Raw genomic sequence first — 21,362 nt, forward strand, 5'->3', positions numbered from 1 at the left:
ACCACAGAAAGTATAAAAGTATAACCATAAATCGAATGGTTTTGAATAGGCTGTATTTAGCACAGCGCTACCGGAATTGATGGCGCAACTTACCAAAAAACCAGCGCGTAATTCAAATTTACTTTAATCATTTCACGAGGTTGCACATGAGATGAAAAGCAGAAGTGTTTTGTAAAAATCAGTTGCACCCCCCCTCCTCTCCCAAATGGTGTTACGTATTTTATGAACGGCACCTTTTAAATAAAACAAATAAAATTTTTATACTATTGTTTTGTAGAACATGGCATCATAAGTATGATTTTAGAGACTACACTTTTAGGTAAAGACCTGATGACAGAAAAATTGTCGTAGGGTTACTGGTTAACCCTTTTCGACGAATATGTGTGCTTTCCATAGGCCAATAGTGGTACAAGAACGCTTATTTTTTGCTAAAATTCATTATTTTAAGAAAAACATATTGGGTTGAATTAAGAATCTGAACTCTGTCAGATTGTGAAAACTGAGAAGTTGTCTGAGCTCGGTCAAGTTTCACTTCGGTTGGGTTTGAGGCAATATATTACAAAAAATAGTTAAAATATTGGACAATATAAATGAATGATTTTTTAGTTGATCTGTATAATATTTTTGGTTATTAAGCTTTTATTATTAAATAATTAATGTATTTAAAGTCTAGTGTATTTACATGTCATGATTTATTCTATTTTGTGAATGAAAAAAAAGATCCACGTTCCTCAATAGATACCGCTCAAAAGCGCTTTGTCAGTATTTTTCTGTTGTTTTGCGGCATAAAACAATAAAAACAAAATAAATAATAATAATAAATGTCAAGGAAATTTGTCAACATTTTATTTATTTATTTATTTATTTACGGGACTTCAAAAGTAAAGTGCCCTTTAAATACAAATTGTATAATACATATGTATAACGTTGCTATTTATAAAATAAAGAAACTAATTACTAAATAATAGATTACGCAGTGCTGTATTAAATGCTTCTAACTTAATATTAAAAAAGTCAATGTCATTAGCAACCGTATTAGCCTTTATAGATAATCTGTTAATAACAGAATTAATTCCGTAATTTGTACGATGGTATGGTATTTGAAACAGTACATAATGTCTGAAATGACGTTTTGAAATAGAAAATTTAATTAGTGATAGTAAGGGGGGACAATCAATGTATCCCTTTAAAATTTTAAAAAAGAAAAGTAAATCAAAATAGTCAAATCTATATGTAAGTCTGGGTATGTTCGCCAATGAACGTAAACTGTCATATTCATGTGAAAATCTATCAAAACGAACATTAGTTTGTCTAGCAAAGAACCGAAGGAAACGATTTTGAACTCGTTCGATTCTAACAAGATAATGAGCATAATATGGTCTCCATGACACAGAACAGTGTTCAATTTGTGATCTAACAAATGAAAAGTAAAGCGATTTCAGAGTTCGTGGGTTATGGAATGCTAAAGCATTTCTAATAACAAATCCTAGTGACTTGAGAGCACAGTTAACGATATTGGAAATGTGATAACTAAAAGATAACGAGTCATCAAGTGTTATCCCAAGATCCCGCACCTGGTTTACTCTATTAAGCTCCCCATTGCCAACAAAGTATGAATATCTTTGAATGGTATTAGATTTACTAAAAGAAATGATACAACATTTATTGACATTAAGATCCAAGTGATTGATTCTACACCATTCAGTGAGTCCATTTAAATCACGCTGAAGAAGATGGGAATCATCCTCAGAACGTATTATTTTATAAAGTTTTAAATCGTCAGCAAAGAGAAGAATAAGAGAGAATTTAATAAAATCTTTAACATCATTAATATATAACAAAAAAAGTAAAGGACCCAGATGCGAGCCCTGAGGTACACCAGACGTCGCCGGAAATGCTCTAGAATATACGTTTTTAATACGAACAGAGTTATATCTATTCGTGAGGTAACTTTTAAGAAAGGTAATCAAAATTTCAGAAAAACCCATTGCTTTCAGTTTAGCTAAAAGTATATTGTGGTCAACTCTATCAAAAGCTTTAGCAAAGTCTGTGTAAATGGAATCTACCTGTAATTTATTTTCAAGACTGTTAAATAAATAGTCAGTGTAAATACTTAGGTTTGTAGCTGTCGATCTTCCCCTTACAAACCCATGCTGCTCCTCTATAAATAAATTTTTCACTGATAGATAAATAACATCAGAAATGATACTTTGAAAGACTTTAGCAATTGCACTTAAAATGGTTACTGGTCGATAATTAGCGACATTGTTAGCTTTACCACTCTTGTAGACAGGAACAATATAGCCCTTTTTTAGTTTTGAAGAATAATTTTTGTAAAATAATTGTATTTACCTAAATAAAATTTTTCAAAAATTTGAACCATTTATCTTCACCAATTATTAGTTCTAAAAATATTGCCTTTTTCATTTTATAATGTAGAAATATGAGAAGTTTTACCTTGAATGTTGAACTTTTCATGATTGAACACTTATATCTTCGCAGGCGGTAAATGAAAAAATCCCATTTTGGTCTTAAAATTTAAGTTAAATCTTCTTTATTCATCCTATTGAAGACACACTGGCATAATAGAAATTAAGAACTCAGCGGCATTACAAATATAAATGTTTATTAACTGAATATTATAATTGTTAAATGAAAATTCGTGTGTACACTATGGTTTCTCAAGAGAGACTGGCCTCACCAGCACTATTTTTTATCCTCTCCCTAATTTCTGGAACTCTAGCGCTATGAAACCCCGCGTAATAAATTTGAATTAAAAAATAATATAATTAATCGCCTTCACTATCAATATTTGGTGATGGAGAACAAGCTAATTTTTATTTTTATTCACTTTGAAAAATACACTTTCAAAAACAAATTTGAGGGTTAAAAAACAAATAGTTTTATAAAACTGAAGTTGGCTTTCTCAATATCGATTTCTTGTTTGAATTTAAATTTTAGTTAATAAATAAGATTCAATCATTAAAATTTATTATCTTTTTAATTATTATTTATTAGATTTGTTGAAATATTTTTCAATTAAATATAATTTTTTAAAAACCTTAACATAAAGATATAAACAAATATATTTATAAATATAAACAAATTTATTTAATAATTTTCAAATATATTTGTTAGAAAATCATCCTATTTAGGTTAACATTAATTAATAATAAATTATCAAATTAATTACTGACGTAAGAAATTTGTAGTTTGAGTATAAAAATAGATCATATCAAGATGACCAGAACAAATAGATCAATTTTATATTTTAAGTTTCATTATGTTTTTACGCAATTTTTTTCAAAACTAACATGGCTTATTATTTTTATAATATTAAAAAATTGAAATTAACTGTTTCTTCTTATTTTACAGAACTTTAACGTGCCTCTAAATCAAATATTAAATATTTATAAATCTAGGAAAGAAACATTTTCGAATTCTTCTGATTGAGAGATTTTTTTCATTCTTAGTTTTGATTCTGAGAGTGGAATGTAGCAGTGATTACTACGTTTTCCTGGTACAGTTTTAATAGAATTATATTGACGACTCAGATGTCTTTTAATTTTGTTTACTTCGCTTCCATCGACTTTTATGAACTGGTTTCCCATAATATGCGTTTTACAAAATTCAAACATTTCACTGACATTTACAATAGTTGAATTTCCATTAATTGCTTTTAAACTTGCTGCTCTAACAAGGCGCTTCACTGTGCCACCTATGCCATCGCAGGGACTTTTCCCATGAGCTGTAGCGAAAAAATTCCACGACGCTGATATTCCAAAGTCATTGAAATGATGGGTTAAGTTAATCAAGTTTTTTTTATTTTTGTATTGTTGGGGAGCTCCATCAGAAAAATAATGAAAGTGGTTTACATTTGGAAAAAGAAGTGTTACTTCTTCAATTACTTTCATTTGAAACGTATAAACAGCAGAGCCCGAATGTTCTTTACAATCAGAAAGTATACAAAAACTTAACGTTTCTAACTTTTCATGTTTTCTAAAATAAAAAACGAATGGATGGAGGGTGGCTTGATCGTTGACCCAATGCAATGTCTAGATTGGATTTCATCCTGAATAACAAATGTATAATTTTTGGCGAAATCTAAGAGCACAATCATTTCATTCGAAGGAAGTTTTTCTTTTAATTTTTTAAAATAATCTTCTTGTTTTTTAAAAACGAAATGATGATCTTTCATTGATTGCAATTTTTCCAACAGTTATGTAATATATATTTATTTCCAGATTCAGTAACTGCAATTAAGTCTGATGTATCAACATGAACCTATTGTTTGTATGGACAGTTGACCCTTCCTCTATTTTTACTTCAACAATATCATTTATTTGATCAAATCCAGATCATTTTTCGCAAGTTCCCATCATGCACTCTTCGCTTTCAATATCACAGGTGCCTATTTTTAATAGATTTGTTAATGAGTCTTGAGGTTTCAAAAAATTGTCATCAACTTCAAATTTTCATGCTTCATGCACACACATACATTGTGGGAGTTTTTAGGGCCTGCTGAAATGCACCACTTGGGCCTTAGTTCAAAAAATTTTGACAAGCCTAATTTTATATTTGGTCTTTTTTCTTTAAATACTGAATATAATTCACTGATATTAAATAATACTAAATCTACTGTTTTCGTCGTTTTCATAAAAATCCATCACTTCTTTTTTCGATAAATCATCAATACCGTCTCTACATTTGTAAGTCAATTCTGGTAACACTCCCTGTGATTCTGTCAACTTTTTAGCCTGTTTTACCAAATATTCAGTAACATTAAATTCTTTACATACTTTTTCTACTGTCCAAAACTTCGGAACTAAACTTAAAATTTTAATTTTATCTGCAATCTTTTTAGTACATTTAATTTTTTCCTTTAATTCTTCAATTAATGATTTATAACTTTCAGCCCATAAATAATCTTCTGAATTTATAGCTTCTATTTCGAAATTAAAAGATTCATTTAGCTTATCGGTCAATGATTTTGATGTTTCAATTAAAGCTTCTTCGACTTTGCGTTGCCTTTGATCGCAATTTAATTTTCTAATTTTACTTGGTTGTAACCTTAACATTAATAAAGCTTCATTACTTCTTGAACTTTCTGCAAATTCAATACAAAAATAAATTGAAAAATTAATGGACATTATAACTTAATATTAAATATTCAAATTTCTAATATAGAAATGTGATGTGTACCTTCGGGAAGTTCAAACAAAGGATCATTAATTCTATCGCGTTCATCAGCCTGTTGATTTTTTACATCAGCTACTTTTCCTCTAAAAGTTAAACAAATACTCAAACTCGATATCAATTTAAAAAACTTGTTCGTAACTGCAACTTCTAAACTTATTTTTCTTAAACCTTTTTTAATTGCTGAATTATGAATATTAAAAGGGTCGCAACATTTATATCCAAAATTTTGTGAATAATGATGAAAATATTTATATTCATGTTTTTCACAAATTGTGGTAATATCATCACAGGTTCTCACTTTTAAAATCAACTCATCAGATACACTATAATTATCTTTTATTATTTGTTGTAACGGTTTTTTCTCACTTTTGCAGGGGTCTTTAAAATAAGCACCTATCGAACACTGCATTTTTAATAATATAAAATTATAAACAATATTAAACTTCAATCCTTTTTAATTTAATTTATATGAATGACATAAATTTCATTAAGGTTATTTATAAAGAAAAGAATGTTGGCTTTATTAACAATTAAAAAATATCTCATTCGTGTAGTCTTCAATATAAACAAAAAGTTTAAATAAAATAAATAAAAAAATTTCTTTATGTTAAAGTTTTTAAAAAATTATATTTAATTGAAAAATATTTCAACAAATCTAATAAATAATAATTAAAAAGATAATAAATTTTAATGATTGAATCTTATTTATTAACTAAAATTTAAATTCAAACGAGAAATCGATATTGAGAAAGCCAACTTCAGTTTTATAAAACTACTTGTTTTTTAACCCTCAAATTTGTTTTTGAAAGTGTATTTTTCAATGTGAATAAAAATAAAAATTAGCTCGTTCTCCATCACCAAATATTGATAGGATGAATAAAGAAGATTTAACTTAAATTTTAAGACCAAAATAAGATTTTTTCATTTATCGCCTGCGAAGATATAAGTGTTCAAAATCAGATCAAATCATGAAAAGTTCAACATTCAAGGTAAAATTTCTCATATTTCTACATTATAAAATGAAAAAGCCAATATTTCATGTGAAAGTACATTGAAAGTACTTACTATTAGGTAGTAATAAATTTTATAATATTTATAAACTTTCTTGGAAAATCTAAATAAAATGTGATAACAGGTAAGTTTCAATATTAATTTTCACCTAGTATTGTGGCCTTTTTTAAACAATTATCGATGAATATTGGTAAATTAGACTATTTTGAACAAATATTAATAAAAAAAAATTTTCTAACTAAACTATTTCTGTTCTTTTTTATTAAATTTTCAAAGCTGTTTTATTACCCCCAAATTTTGATTTTAGAGCCAAAAAACCGTTTTCACGTATGTTTATGAATGAAAACCCTTGCAAATTTTTTACTCTTCCACCGATTTAAAAGTTTTTTTTTATTTTGAAGCTGAAAAGGAGGGCTTCTCAACCCACATAGTGTTTTTTTGTTACAAATAATATTTACAAGAGAAAAGTTCTAAGAAAGTTCAGAAATTGTCATTTTTTCCTTAATTTTTTAACTATAACTGATGTCGACGGCTTTAATTATATTTTAAATTTAAACATTTTTTTGTTCCTGTAATATTCAAGAGTACTAAATCCTGCGTCAAACGACCCCTACTTGAATAGATTTATTTTAAAAATTGACTTATTTATTAGTTTTTCTATTTACAACACCAGTAGCAAATTTGAGTATTTGTCAGTTTTTCTTAATTTTTCTTTCTTAATTGTTATTTTTGTAATGTCCAAGAAGTTGGCAACGCCATTTTGTTTTTTCAAAAAAATAAAAGTTGTGCTGAATTGTGCTAGGTTTGTGCTCAACTGTGCCGAAAAAAATTTTTCAAAAAAAAATTTTTTTTTCACAAAAACGCCATTTTGTTAAAAATAAAAAATCAAAGTTGTGCTGAACACATCAAACACCACAGAATATTGTGCTACAAAAAAAAATTTTATTAAAAATTAAATTTTTGCAATTCAAAAATTTTTAAAAATAAACATTTTATAAAATGAAAAGTTGTGCTGACTTGTGCTATGCGAGCACAGTAAAAAAATCTTAATAAACTTTTCCCTAAAATTCATATTTACCATTGTCCTGAAAAGGACAGATTGTATAGAACTGTAGACGGTTAATTCAGATCATTTTATGTTTCGAACTTAAATTATTTTCTACGTTTGACATTTTTTTCGGTGTTTGTCCTGAAAAGGACAGATTGTATTGACCGGCAGACGGTTGATGCACAATATTCAGGTTTCGAACTTAAAGTATTTTCTACGTTTGCCATTTTCTCGGTATTTGTCCTGAAAAGGACAGATTGTATTGACTGGCAGACGGTTGATGTATGTTAATTTAGGTTTAAAACTAAAAGTATTTCCAACGATTCATAATTGTGGCGGTGATTGTCCTAAAAAGGACAGATTGTTTATAACGGCTGGCGGTTGGTAATATGGCGTTGAGAGGTTGTCTGGTTCCGCGACAGCTTGACTGGTAAGAGAGTCAGTTGAGGTAACTGACTTGTTGCTCCGTTGAATATTGAGGCCGACTGAGAGCGAGTCAGGAAAATTGCAGTCTTTATGCGACTCTGCTGCGTCTCATTCGCCGCTTCCTCTTCCCACATGGCAGGAGCCAATCAGCATGTAAGATAGCCCCACCAGCACCGCGCCTGCGCGGTACGTTGAAGAGTTCAAGAGGGAGAGTCAGTCGAGCGGTGCAGCGGTATTTCTAATTGAATGTTTATAAAAATCAAAATTTTTCCTTCACACTTTACAGGCTTAGGACTGGTATCAATTTAAGTGTTTTTCCATCAATTTGTAGAATTTCTTTATACATTTTGAAACATTGTTCTTTTTAAGATACAATTGTTAATTCCAATTAATTCCTTGGATTTTTTTTTGAATTTTTACAAATTCTGTTTAACGTAGATGAAAATGTGCTAGGACATATGTATCAGAGGAACATTGTGAACATGTTGTACACATATATTCGATGCTGTAGCTTAGTGAGTCAACAAAAAGCTGAATAGCGAGATCTGTGACGTTGCATAATGCGTTTACTTTTATTATTTTAAAAAACAATTTCTTGGCTTTATTACATTTGTTTCACGAAGAATCTTTGCTTTTTCTTTAAAAACGGAAGCACATAATGTATTGTTAATAAAATGTTTTGAAAAGGAGAATATTGCGCTAAGAGCTTTGTTAATTTTTTCATTATAAAAAGAATTGTTTAAAATTAACATGCTCAGGATGTGCACTAAACTGTCAAACGCACAAGTATTTGTGACGATTGTAACAGAAGTTGCTTCCGTGATGTTTTTGCAACGATTTCCGTATGGCAAAATCGGCAAATTTGTTAATTTTTCACACAATGGCTCGAATTCTGGACAAATTTCACCATATTGAGCCCTATCCCTTTTTCTTTTTTTTGGTTTAGAGTTCTGAATATTCTTAAAGTCAGTAACTTCCTTCACAGAATCTTCAGAATCTACGACGTCTGTTACGAAATCTTTTTCGTCCTCTTGAAAACTACAAAAATTTTCTAACGATTTTGTAGCTGGAGGAGTATTAGCATCAGGTTTCATAAAAGGATTTTTACTATTTTTTTTCGCCAATCATGCTCGAAATTTAATTCGTTCAGATCATCCAGAAATTCTTTAATAACTTTATTATCATTAAGTTTTCTTTCTTTAGTTTCATGTTTTGGAGTCTTTGATGATTTTGAAACTTCTTCAATTTGTCCATCTTCTGTTATTGTTAAAGATCCAGCTGCAGCTTCAAGCAATTTCTTGATTATTTCCAAGACATGTATTGCAATAAATTTGTCAAGTCGAAGAGGAAGTCCGTAAATTTTGAACGAGCGATGTTTTAAATCATTAAAATATGATTCTATACACGCTGACGTAGGATTAATTGCTCCAAAATTACGTTTTTTCCTCAATTGGGAAATATAAAAGAAGCTGTTTAACCTTCAAAGCAAAAGCTGGAAGATTATAACCATTGATATCATTATCATCAGCAACATTTTCACAATCCGCCTTTTTTTTAATATCATTATACGTATTGTGAACCCATTCCTGAAGCGATGATGATTCCGTTTCTTCTTCAGTCTCTAATTCCATGTTAATTTCTTCAAGCGTTTCCAATTTTTCAGAATTGGCTAAAACATTTTCCACTATTTCATCACTTATTCCCTTTATTTTTGACCTCAAAAACTGTTTAGCTTTATCAGCTAAACTGTCCTTGTTTCCGCTTCTACACAAAGCAAGAATTAGAATTGCTCGAGCCATCTCCTCAAATTCGACGAAATCCTCTTGTTTCCTAAGTAAACACATTGCTCGCAAGTATATTGTTATGACTCCAGGTTGATTTTTTGGATAACACTTTCATCGAGCAATTATTTGAGTAAAATGACAGACATATAACCTTAAGATACAATAAGGAATAACAATATCGGCACCTTTAATTATTTCAAAGCACAAGTTTAAATAATATGATAAACTTTTTACTTGTACGTAAGCACGAGCAAGAGCGCCTAATAATGCTTTGTCAATGTCTGTTATTGTTTCTCTTGGAAAACGGTAATTTCTATTTTCAATGCATCCAATTCGTCTAAATTCTAAAAGCCAAGACAAAATGGAAACAGTGTTTTGAGATGATGAAAGCATCTGAAATAGTGGCACAGATTTGCCATTTACGTCCCACATTGCTTGATACAAATAAATATGTGAACAATGTTCACCATTTGGGAGTTTGATGGGTTTAACAACACTTCCTGTTGCATCCAAATACAATGTTGTTGGGAATTTTTCGAAAAGCAATTGTTGTTCTTTCGTTAAGTAGTATACGAAAGGAGGATCTAATCCTATATTTCGGATAGCTCCTTTGTACTTCTCAGTATATTTTAAAAAGTACAATCCATCCATGGCTTTTGAAGTCGAAATACCCAGTTTTTTGTTAAGGGCTTCATGCTTCACTTTACTAAGCACATCATTTTTGCTTAAATGCGGTGCTTCGTTTCTTCTGTGTTGAGAAGATAAAAGGTTTCTTTCCACAAGTAAATTGCCTACTGCAGAACGAAGCTTTCCCTGAAGATGTCTCTTCTTAACATGAATTGCACTTGAATCAAATTTTTCTATTATGCAATCCATGAAAATTAATTCTCCTTCTTCCGGTTCATTGGCAATTTTTCCAGTGAATTTACAGGGACATTCAGAACAAACTGCAATTACTGTGACGAAAATTCCAGAATCGGATACCTTAGAATAATTAAAACTCAGGGCTCAAGGAATATTCGTAACATGATGGATTTCTTCGAATAGTACATGTGTCCACGAATTTTTCCTTAATTTTCTCACAGTTCGGTCTCTCGTTTTAAATTTATGTAACTCATACTGCGGTTGCATTGACTGTTAAATTTCAGTTACATTAATACAAAATTCAGAAACTTCGTTTTCAAAATCAAGTGTACTATCATTTCTAATAATACTTTCTTGAAATGGTACTTCAATGTTTAACAACTCCGTCAATTTAGTATACACATTCTATCTATTTTGTAAAATAATAGTATAAATATACTTTGGTGCAATAGCATTTTCCTTGTCTAGAGCAGAAGAAATTTTTTTATATACTTCTGACGAGTTGCAGCAACTTGACCACTAGAATTGAATACTTCATGAAATTCCGGAATAGGCAATAACTGTTTCAATTTTGTTACTTTTCTCATTATACAGTTTTTTTTGCTAATAATTTTTTTTTTTGAAACTTAACTTCCCCTTCACATTCCTCACCATTATGTTTACTGGTATCCATAATGTCAAAACTAAATTTCAGTCTAACTAACCTTATGACAATAGTAAATCTCTAGAATAAAAACCACTTAAATATTTTCGAAAATAGCTTATAAAATGCGAACACTGTAAAATATAACCAAATTATAGACTAAATATCCTTATAATAGTAATAAATCACTTAAATATTTTTAGAAAATAGTTAATAAAATCAAAACAATGTAAAATATAACTAAATATACTAAACAAAATATACTTCTGATAATAAATCACTAGAGTAAAAATATCTTCCGGAAATAGCTTAAAAAATTTGAACACAGTAAAATATAACTAAATCATAAACTAAATATCTTTATAATAATAAATTACTAAAATAAAAATTATTTAAATATTTCATGAAAATAATTTATTAAATACGAACAATGTAAAATATAACCAAATTATAAGATAAATATCCTAATAATAGTAAAATAGAATAGTAATAATAAATTCAACGATATGCCAATAGAACAGATACAGAGCGTTCAAGTACTACACCGTCCGACAAAATTCAACTTTTTTTTCACACACGAAAAAATCAATGATTTTCAGAAACTAGGACCAAAAAAAAGATACCCGTGTCTGGCCGTTTTGCTAGATCAGGTCATTTTTTGCTATTAGGGGTAAAAACAACCCTTAAATGAAAGGTGATAGGAAATCTTGTACAAAAAAATAATTTTTTATGAAACCTGGTATCTCGGGGTTTTCCGGGTCGCTGATTACGAATCTGATGTCAGATTTTCAAAATTCAAAATGGCGGATCCAATATGGCGGTCGAAATTTATAAAAATTCACCAATTCATTTGAAAGTTGTTACTTAGGGGCTTTTGGGGTCGCTGATTACGAATATGATGTCAGATTTTCAAAATTCAAAATGGCGGATTCAATATAGCGATCGAAATTTATAAAAGTTCGTCGAATTCACTTGAAACTTGTTACTTGAAGGTTTTTGGGGTTGCTGATTACGAATTTGATGTCGGCTTTTCAAAATTCAAAATGGCGGATCCAATATGGTGGTAGAAATTTATAAATGTTATTATGTTATTATTATTATTATGTTATTATCAGCGACCCCAAAAACCCCTAGACACCAAGTTTTATAAAAACTAATTACTATTTATAAATTTCGACCGCCATATTGGATCCGCCATTTTGAATTATTAAAATCTGACATCATATTCGTTATCAGCGACCCCAAAAACCTTCAAGTAACAAGTTTCAAGTGAATTCGATGAATTTTTATAAATTTCGACCGCTATATTGAATTCGCCATTTTGAATTTTGAAAATCTGACATCATATTCGTAATCAGCGACCCGAAAAACCCCTAATATGCAGAGCGTAAGAGAGACAGACCTACCTCCACTCTTGACTCCTTCATCGTACCGCGCAGGCGCGGTGCTGGTGGGGGTATCTTACACGCTGATTGGCTCCTGCCATGTGGGAAGAGGAAGCGGCGAATGAGACGCAGCAGAGTCGCATAAAGACTGCAATTTTCCTGACTCGCTCTCAGTCGGCCCCAATCTTCAACGGAGCAACAAGTCAGTTACCTCAACTGACTCTTTTACCAGTCAAGCTGTCGCGGAACCAGACAACCTCTCAACGCCATATTACCAACCGCCAGCCGTTATAAACTATCTGTCCTTTTCAAAACAAACACCGAAAAAAATGTCGCACGTAGAAAATAATTTAAGTTCGAAACATAAAATTATATAAATTACACAGAAAATTAAAAGGCATTAAAATAAGCTGCAACGTTTATTATTTTAATCCAATTTTACTTATTTTAATCCATTTTGGTATTAAAATAAGCAAAATTGGATTAAAATAATAAGCGTTGCAGCATATTTTAATACCTTATAATCTTCTGTGTAACCGTCTGCAGTTCTATACAATCTGTCCTTTTCAGGACAATGGAAAATATGAATTTTAGGGAAAAATTTATTACGAGTTTTTAACTGTGCTCCATGGTGTAATAAAAATATTTTGTCTCACAAAAAAATTATTAAATAAAATCAAAATATATAATTTAAATGAAATGGAGGTCATATAATTTTATTAAACACTTCGTTAAAGAACACAAAAAAAGAACTCTTAGAGACGTCTCAACACATACATACACACAAACATACATAAACGTAAAATAATAAAATTATATATATATATATATATATATATTAGGTCAAAAGACCGTAAAATTTGATATATTCGCAACAATAAAAATTACATAAGAAAAAGAAAACTTATCGCTCGTTGGTGATAGAAGATGATAGTAGTGTCGGTTGGGGACAGAGTTGCCAATGACCCTACCTAAACGCTACTGCGCTTGCGCTACAACAACTCTCTTATAGGTCGAAAAAAGCGCGCTTATATAAAATGCTTAATAATAAGAAAACGTTAATAAAGCAAAATAAAAATATTTTCACTATTGAATTTATTTTTTTTTGTAAATTATATTACTTTTTAATAAAAAAAATTTATTTCCTTAATGTACTGAAGAATAATAATAATTTTAATAATAATAATATTCATAATTTTATTATATTTATATCATTATTGTCATTATTTTTTTATAAAATATATAATCTATTATTATTATCATCAATATAATATTTATTAATTAATTAATATATTATTTATTATTATTATTATCATTATTTTCAATAAATTATTATTAATTAACTATGAATGTATTACATCTATATATTTCAAAAAAATGAATCGAAATTTTTTTGTACTTTTTTACCAATTCAAATTTTCCTCATAAAAAAGTACAAACAAATTTCGCTGAATTTTTCTAAAAATATATATGTATATTTCATATATAATTAATTAATAATAATTTAATAATAATAATAACAAAAATAAATAATATATTACATAATTAATTAATAAATATTAAATTGATGATAATAATAATAGATTATATATTTTATAAAAAAATAATGACAATAATGATATAAATATAATAAAATTATGAATATTATTATTATTAAAATTATTATTATTCTTCAGTACATTAAGGAAATAAATTTTTTTTATTAAAAAGTAATATAATTTACAAAAAAAAATAAATTCAATAGTGAAAATATTTTTATTTTGCTTTATTAACGTTTTCTTATTATTAAGCATTTTATATAAGCGCGCTTTTTTCGACCTATAAGAGAGTTGTTGTAGCGCAAGCGCAGTAGCGTTTAGGTAGGGTCATTGGCAACTCTGGTTGGGGACGAACAGCAAGTATGGCCCTGCGAAGCTTGCGGGGAAAGGATCGTCAAAATAGTACGGAAACAAAATTTCCTCTTCCTAAGGATAAGCACAATCAATATGTGGACCAATTGTCCTAACTTGTCGCAAGCACTTAGTTAGCTTTTATTTCCTGGGCTTTCTCTCCACACCGGAACGCGTTCCCATCAACAATTATGATAAATCACCCACCTAAAATAAATCGCCACACCTTTATATTAAACAATAACAAAATACCCAAAATTTTAAATAATATTCAATTAAAAATTTATTATAAATTATAAAAATTATTACACTTCAAAACAGATTACTTGTGAGTCATCGGCGATATGCACAAGAGTGGCGTGAATATAGTGCACCACGAGTCCGAGCAATAAGAATGAGAAAACCCAGGAAATTTGCTTTTATGACAGCGAATTTTGATTCATCACCCCGCAAACCCCCATGAGCCACGCAAGCTGCCCGTTCTCACTTCTTATTCGGAAACCTCGCTCAACTTCCTCGAATTACATCGGTAATTCTCGAAATCGAACGACTATTTCCAAGAAACACCGATAGACAGAGAATCTCCATTCGTATGAGTGAGAATACACACTATTAAAGCTTATCTAGGAAACACACGTCACTCACAGACAATACATTCTACTAAATGAAGTCAACATATATATATATTATATGGGATATTCCACGTCAACCGGTTCACTTACAGTCCCAAAATTGAGCGCAACTGAATAAGGTCTTATAGGGCTCAAAATGTTCGTACCGAAAAGTACTTTTAAATGCAAAATGGCGATTTAAAAAATTTAAAAATGGCGGCCCTATACATTAGATACAATGCCCGAAAATAAAAAATCATTCAATAATATCGTCGATAAAAATCTTAAAAACCCATCAATTACTTCTAAACCTACAAAATTCCATGTATTTATGTTCCTTGATTACAAATAAGAAGCATAAAATGTCAGATTTACAAATTTCTAAATGTCAGATCCAATATGGCGGATGATTTTTTCAAAAATTGTTTAAATCATTTAAATTTGTTTTGTTTGCATTAAAAATATCATTTTCGATTATACCCTTTTAAAAGATTTGGCAGATCTTAGGTGCACTGATTACAAACAACTTGATTCACAGATTTGCTTTCTCCGGATAATTTTTTTAAATAATTAATTAATTTTTTTTGCTTCCTCGTGGAGGAAGCTTTGTAGTCCTTTTGCTTATAAAAATTTTCAAAGTGCCGGAAACAAATTTATGTATGTATGTATGTGTGTGTGGATCCCTTTTTGTTTAGAAGATAACTTTAACAGGTTTTAATGTATTTAGATAAAATTTAGTAGGCTTATTTATCATATTAATATCTCAAAACTGACCAAAGGATTTTAAGAAATACCCAAAAAAAAATTTATCGTTATATCGTAATTATCGTTATAGAGTTTCATGAGAAAAAAATTGCTCGCATACAGAATCTCACTTATAGAGGTAATCACTGTGCTAAAATCACACTTACTGTGCCACGATGCTAAAAATAAACTTTAATTAATATATTCTGCTGCTTATAACTTGTCATCAGAATTATAGTACTCCTGCGCAACTTAGGGTACATCTAATTAAAAGTAATGTTATTTTTTTCATCCTTTGTAATAGTGTATTTATAAGGGTTGAATATGATCTTTAGAAAATGTTCAGGAAATGTTTTGTTCTGTTTTTGTGAATTTATTATAAAAACGAATATTTGGAAATCATTCTTTTTGTTTCTTTGCAGTTTGATGGAAAATGACTGGACTGAGAAGATAATTGCTGAAATGTGTGAAAATCCCTGGAAATGTTCGAATTGCTGTGTATCAGGTATTTTTACAGCTATGCAAAGATTACAACATCAAGTTTTATGTTCAAAGCAAGAATTGATAGAAAAGGATGTTAATTCATTTGTTCCTGATTTTAAAAGCTCTAATAAACTTGCTTATGATTGTCCACAGTGCAAAGAAACTTTTTACTTACGACCAATAGAAATATTAAAGCACAAGAGACAACATTAATGTATTTGTATCAATAAAAGTAATATAAAATTTTAAAAAATATAGTTTACGATTCCTAATTAAAAATTGTTGTATATAATCCTATGATCCCTAAACAAATCCTAAATGTTCCTCCACCGAATCGAGATTCAAAAACTGATTCATTGTAGTTTTTGTTGAAGAAAATTAATCCAAGGAACTTTTTAAGGTTTCTGCAGTGGAATATTATTGTCAATTACCATTGATTTTGTTTCTGCTGTAACGAAGTGTTTCGTTAAATCAAGAATTCCCCTGGAAATTAAAATGAATATAGAAATAAAGTGTCTAGCGAGAGATAAGGTTTTATGAGACAAGTGGTTGTCTTTCTCTCTTCTCGCATAGGTTTGTCTCGTTTCCTTTTTCTTTCGTTCAACGTTCTGAAAATGCGAATCTTGTCAATTCTTATTAGAAGTGTCTTATTCTTCTTTCTTTTTTATGACTTTGGGCGTAGCCGACTGTCAGAACATCTTCTTCTTCTTCTTCTTCCCTCTTAAATGACTTTAGGCTTGGCCAACTGTCAGAACAAAAACTTAGAGTTAAAAAGTTTCAGATATATAAATGCACTCGTTGCAGGTGCAACTTTAAGCTCCATCCAGTGTGTGTCAGAGTCCGCCAAGTAAGTTTTTTGAATTAAGCTTAAGTGAACATTTGAATTGCTCCTTATTGGATGATGTTCAATTGAGTTATTGCCATTAAGGATGGAAATTAAGAGTCAGGAAAATTGGGCCGTATCTAGTCCCGCACTCGCCTCCGCGTTCCATCGAAATTGTACTCAGCTATAGTGGCTATAATGTTACCCGAAACAACGTCACAATCAGGAGAAACAATCAACGAAGTCCATCTCCAATCAAAATATACAGGTCTCGAAGTTCTGCCACAAATCTGAATTACAGGGACGATTCGTTGATAAGTATTAAGTACGGTTAATCTGCTCTTGTTAAAATGGAAAGTTCTAAAATGTGATTTCTCATCCAACAATCTCAATTTGTGGAGTAGGGGGTTATCCTTCCATTTAAAGTTACGCGCGAGAAACTGGTTCGACAGAAAAATTCTACGGAAAGAGAGAGGGGGTTCATCCGCCTCCGACAGCAAAACTGGAGTCGGAGTGGATCTCATACATCCCATAGCTATTCTCAAGGAGGCAAACTGAACACGATCCAGCATCTTCACTGTCGTGATTGCTGCGTCTGAATAAAGAGGGGAACCCCAATCTAAGATTGCACGTATGAGGTTGCGATAGACCCAAACCTTTTAACCACTCATTGTCAGTCAGCCGTTCCAGGGCCTACTAGTTTTGAATGTGATTCCAGCGAAATATCTTCTCCTCTTATCGTTGGCATTAAAAGGCCACAATCTTGTTAGCTACGACGAACGATCAGGATCGAAGACCATTTCCCTGCAATTACTCAAAGGAGGGCCAAATTAAATTCTGTTCTTGTATTTGTTGACTTCCTTACAAATGCGATCCACACGATCATTGCCCCTTATGCCAGAGTGAGAAGGTACCCAAATGAAATCAAACTCGGGCATCATCGGGAGTTGACGATTGAGGGATGTGCGATCCAGTATTTTGTAAACTAATTCCGGGTTAACTTAAAATTTTAGACAGTTATACGACTAATGGACAAAAGAGAATCAGAAACAATTAAAGCTTTATTGAAATTATGTTCGTATGAATACAAGACCGCTCTAAAAATAGCGTAGAGCTCCGCGGTCAAAATTGAAACGCCCGGTTGGAGTGGTAATTCCGAATTCAACCAACCCTATATGAAATATTTTGGATAAGTAGATTGCTAATAAACAATTACACTGGAATCTCCCAAGAGAGCACTAAGTATGGACGCGACGCGGTTCGGAATGAAGGGGGGAGAGAAGGGACGGGCTAGAAAAAGCGACGTGAACGCAGGACCGTCTGTTCTGAGTGTACGTTTGTCGCGTAGCGTTTTGGTTCCTAAATTTTTTGTAAAATAAATGAAAAAAAAGAAAAACATTTCTAGATGTAGAGAAAAAAAGTGAAATTTTGAAAAAAATAAAGGCTGGCGTTGATAAAGATGTTATTTTTAAAGATTATAATATTGGTCGTAATACGTACTATAACATAATCAAAAGTGAATAAATAATAAAGATTAAAAATTATATAAATTAAATTAACTAAATATTATATAAATAAATGTTTATAATTAAAAATTAATTAAACTATAAATCATTTAAAAATTTTAAATAAATGTTTAACCCCAAAAAATACTATTTTTGCTTATTTAATTATTATTCAATTGACATGTGTTTATAATTTGTTTTACTTAAAGAACGGCCCGTATTCAAATCTTAATTAACATTTTTTAAATTTATAAACATTTATATTAGTAAAATGTATTTTGTTAAAAACCACATCTCCGATATTGGATATACGGTCCTGAATGTTTACACTTTTCGAAGTCAAGGGCGTATTGCGTAGAGAGGTCCAAGACTCCCGTTGTCCTCTCTTCGGAGATTCCAGTGTAGTTAGTATTACAAATGTTTATTAACAATCTACTTATCCAAAATACTTCATATTGGGCTCGTTGGATTCAGAATTACGGTAACTTTATTTGTTTGTAAAATATTTCATATGTTATAAACATTAATGAATGAATTAATTAATATCTCAAAAACTTTAAACGATTCCACTCTGAAAATTACATGTTTTGTAGGAAATTAGTCAAGCTTTTCATTGAGATAGATAAATAAAATAAAAAAAATCCGATTTTTATACGTAAATTGAGGACCTCGAGTCTATGCGGAGACCTACACTTGACCTACCTTTCCAGATTTAATAGAAGCTTTTACATATTCCCGATACTAACAACTCTAGCGGAAAAGCGAGGAATTACAGGTCACATGGTACATTGTTATATAAGTGTTTGTGTATAACTGTCAGTTGGCGATTTTTTTTTGAAATGTGTTTGATGCGAGTTAATTTTGTGTAATTATAAATAAAAAAGTGAACAATGAGACTGCAAAATTGATCAATGAATTAGCATTAACACAGGCAACTTTACTTGATACAAATTATTTTGTACGTATTTGAATGTTAACAAAATACTTGCTGAACTTGTCATTAAATTTTGTTTGTTTACATGTAAATATAACCTAAAAATAAAAAAAAATTAAGAAATTTCGTTTGATATATATACGGCTACAATGAAAAATAATTATTTATATTTTTATTATTTTTTTATTTTTATTTATTTTTTATTTTTACCAGTTACCGAGGGTGCACCAGTTCTCGATGATTTTATTTTTATTTTTTCTATAAATAGTATTTTATTGAAAATTTATAGACAAAAATAATTTGTAAATATTCTTTATACTTTCAACTATAGATTCACTTAATAAAATTTTATATAAACGCCACTAAAATAATTATTCAATTAAAATTAAAATGCATTGCTGTCAATTTTACTCGATTCGTCATTTTCTTAATACTTCAGGTTGATGAGAATAGAATTTTAGAAATACAAATTAATTATATTATTAATTATTTTTTCTGTGAAAAAATATTTGTATATTATTGTAGAAAAACTATATTGAGTTTGTATGTAAAAATATATGTTACAATAATTATTTTATATTTTTTAAAAACAAATCATCGGTATCTGGTTCTATATTTTAGGTTTTCTCTATTTTTCGAGGTAATGGCTCGAGAATTCAGTTTTTTAGCTAATGCACCAGTTCTCGATGGTTGGAAATAGAAAAACAAATAAATTAAAAATAGGTTAAGTTATTGTTTATCAAACGTCAAACAGTGATCAGAGATGCAAAATACTAATAGGTAAGTTATTTTTTATATTACAAATTAGAAAAAACATGTTAATTTTGAAACATTTATTTTTCTATTTGTCAGATTTATAATAAAAAGTGTGTGCTTAACATATTTGATTAAATGAGATATTTTTAAATTTTTTTAAAAAACTTGAATAATTTTCTACTTATTACTGTTTACCAAAAAAAGTTTTCAATTTAATATTTTAAACTAAACATTTACAATTTAAAAAATATATTTCTTTCCTGGTAGGGTCAGCCGGGGTAAATCCGAACGCTAATTATTTTAGCTTAATTAAAATTTTTAAAAATAAGTTCGATATGAGAATTTTTACCTCAGATCCTCTTCAAGAGATTCTAAGTATTATCCCATTTTTCGTTTGTTAATTAGCAACAGCACAAACAAAGATAACGAGTATTGCAAAAAAGATTGAAAATCAAAGATGACACTCTTTCAGTATTTTGTCTCGTATTTGAAGAAAAAGAAGCTAAAAATTTATTTTATTATTTATAATTGTTTGTTATGAATACTAGAACAGAAACTATTTTTGATTTTTGCCTTCTGTAAAATTTTATTAATAATATCAGACCGTTCGTATTTACCAAGGAAAATTGGAAAACCGGGGTAATTCCGAACGGTATTTTCAATAATTTTTTTTTACATCAGAGCCACACAAAATTGTTTTTATTTCATTACACTATTATTTTAACATTATAAAAGTACATAGAAAAAAGTTTTTCTTTCTATACGTATCCTCGTTAGTAATTAATAAGCAGAAACTTAATCTCTGTTCTCTCGAAGGAGTGTTTCAATTTTTTTGCCAAATGGTTTGTTGAAAAAAGTTTTTCAGGATCTTAATAAAATTTTGTATTCTACGGTTTTTGGGGTCGCTAATTACCAATTTGAAGTCAGTTTTTCAAAATTCAAAATGGCGGATGAGAATTAAAAAATTCATTGGATTCGCTCGAAAATTGTTACTCGGGGGGTTTCAGGGTCGCTGATTACGAATTTGGAGTTAGCAAATTTCATCATTTTTTAAAATAAGTTTTAGGAAAGTCCGCCATATTGAATTTAAAAAATTTGACTTTTATTTTTGTATTTACATTCAATCACTCCAAAATACTTTCTGTACCAAGTTTTGCAAAAATCCGTTATGATTTGATAAAGTTATTGAAGGTTTTAATTGTGTAATGCATTTTAATTTTTAACCTGTATGATTTTTGTATTTATATATGATGCATT

The 21,362-nt window shown here is 29.7% G+C and overlaps 1 protein-coding gene across 3 annotated transcripts in view; it reads left to right on the top strand.

Annotated features, from left to right (window-relative positions):
- LOC127282259 (probable ATP-dependent RNA helicase DHX34) overlaps window positions 1–16,344 on the top strand; it is a 143,145-nt gene extending 126,801 nt beyond the window's left edge. For all 3 annotated transcript variants that reach the window (XM_051306433.1, XM_051306434.1, XM_051306432.1), the window contains one exon: window positions 16,027–16,344. In XM_051306433.1, coding sequence (XP_051162390.1) covers window positions 16,027–16,300 — 274 coding nt within the window. In that variant the 3' untranslated portion in view covers window positions 16,301–16,344. The remainder of the gene's footprint in view (window positions 1–16,026) is intronic.
- Window positions 16,345–21,362: the final 5,018 nt, after the last annotated feature.

Source organism: Leptopilina boulardi, unplaced genomic scaffold (genome assembly GCF_019393585.1).
Source record: "Leptopilina boulardi isolate dan_hultmark-lab unplaced genomic scaffold, ZJU_Lbou_2.1 LbouV2_292, whole genome shotgun sequence".
Lineage (NCBI taxonomy): Eukaryota > Metazoa > Arthropoda > Insecta > Hymenoptera > Figitidae > Leptopilina > Leptopilina boulardi.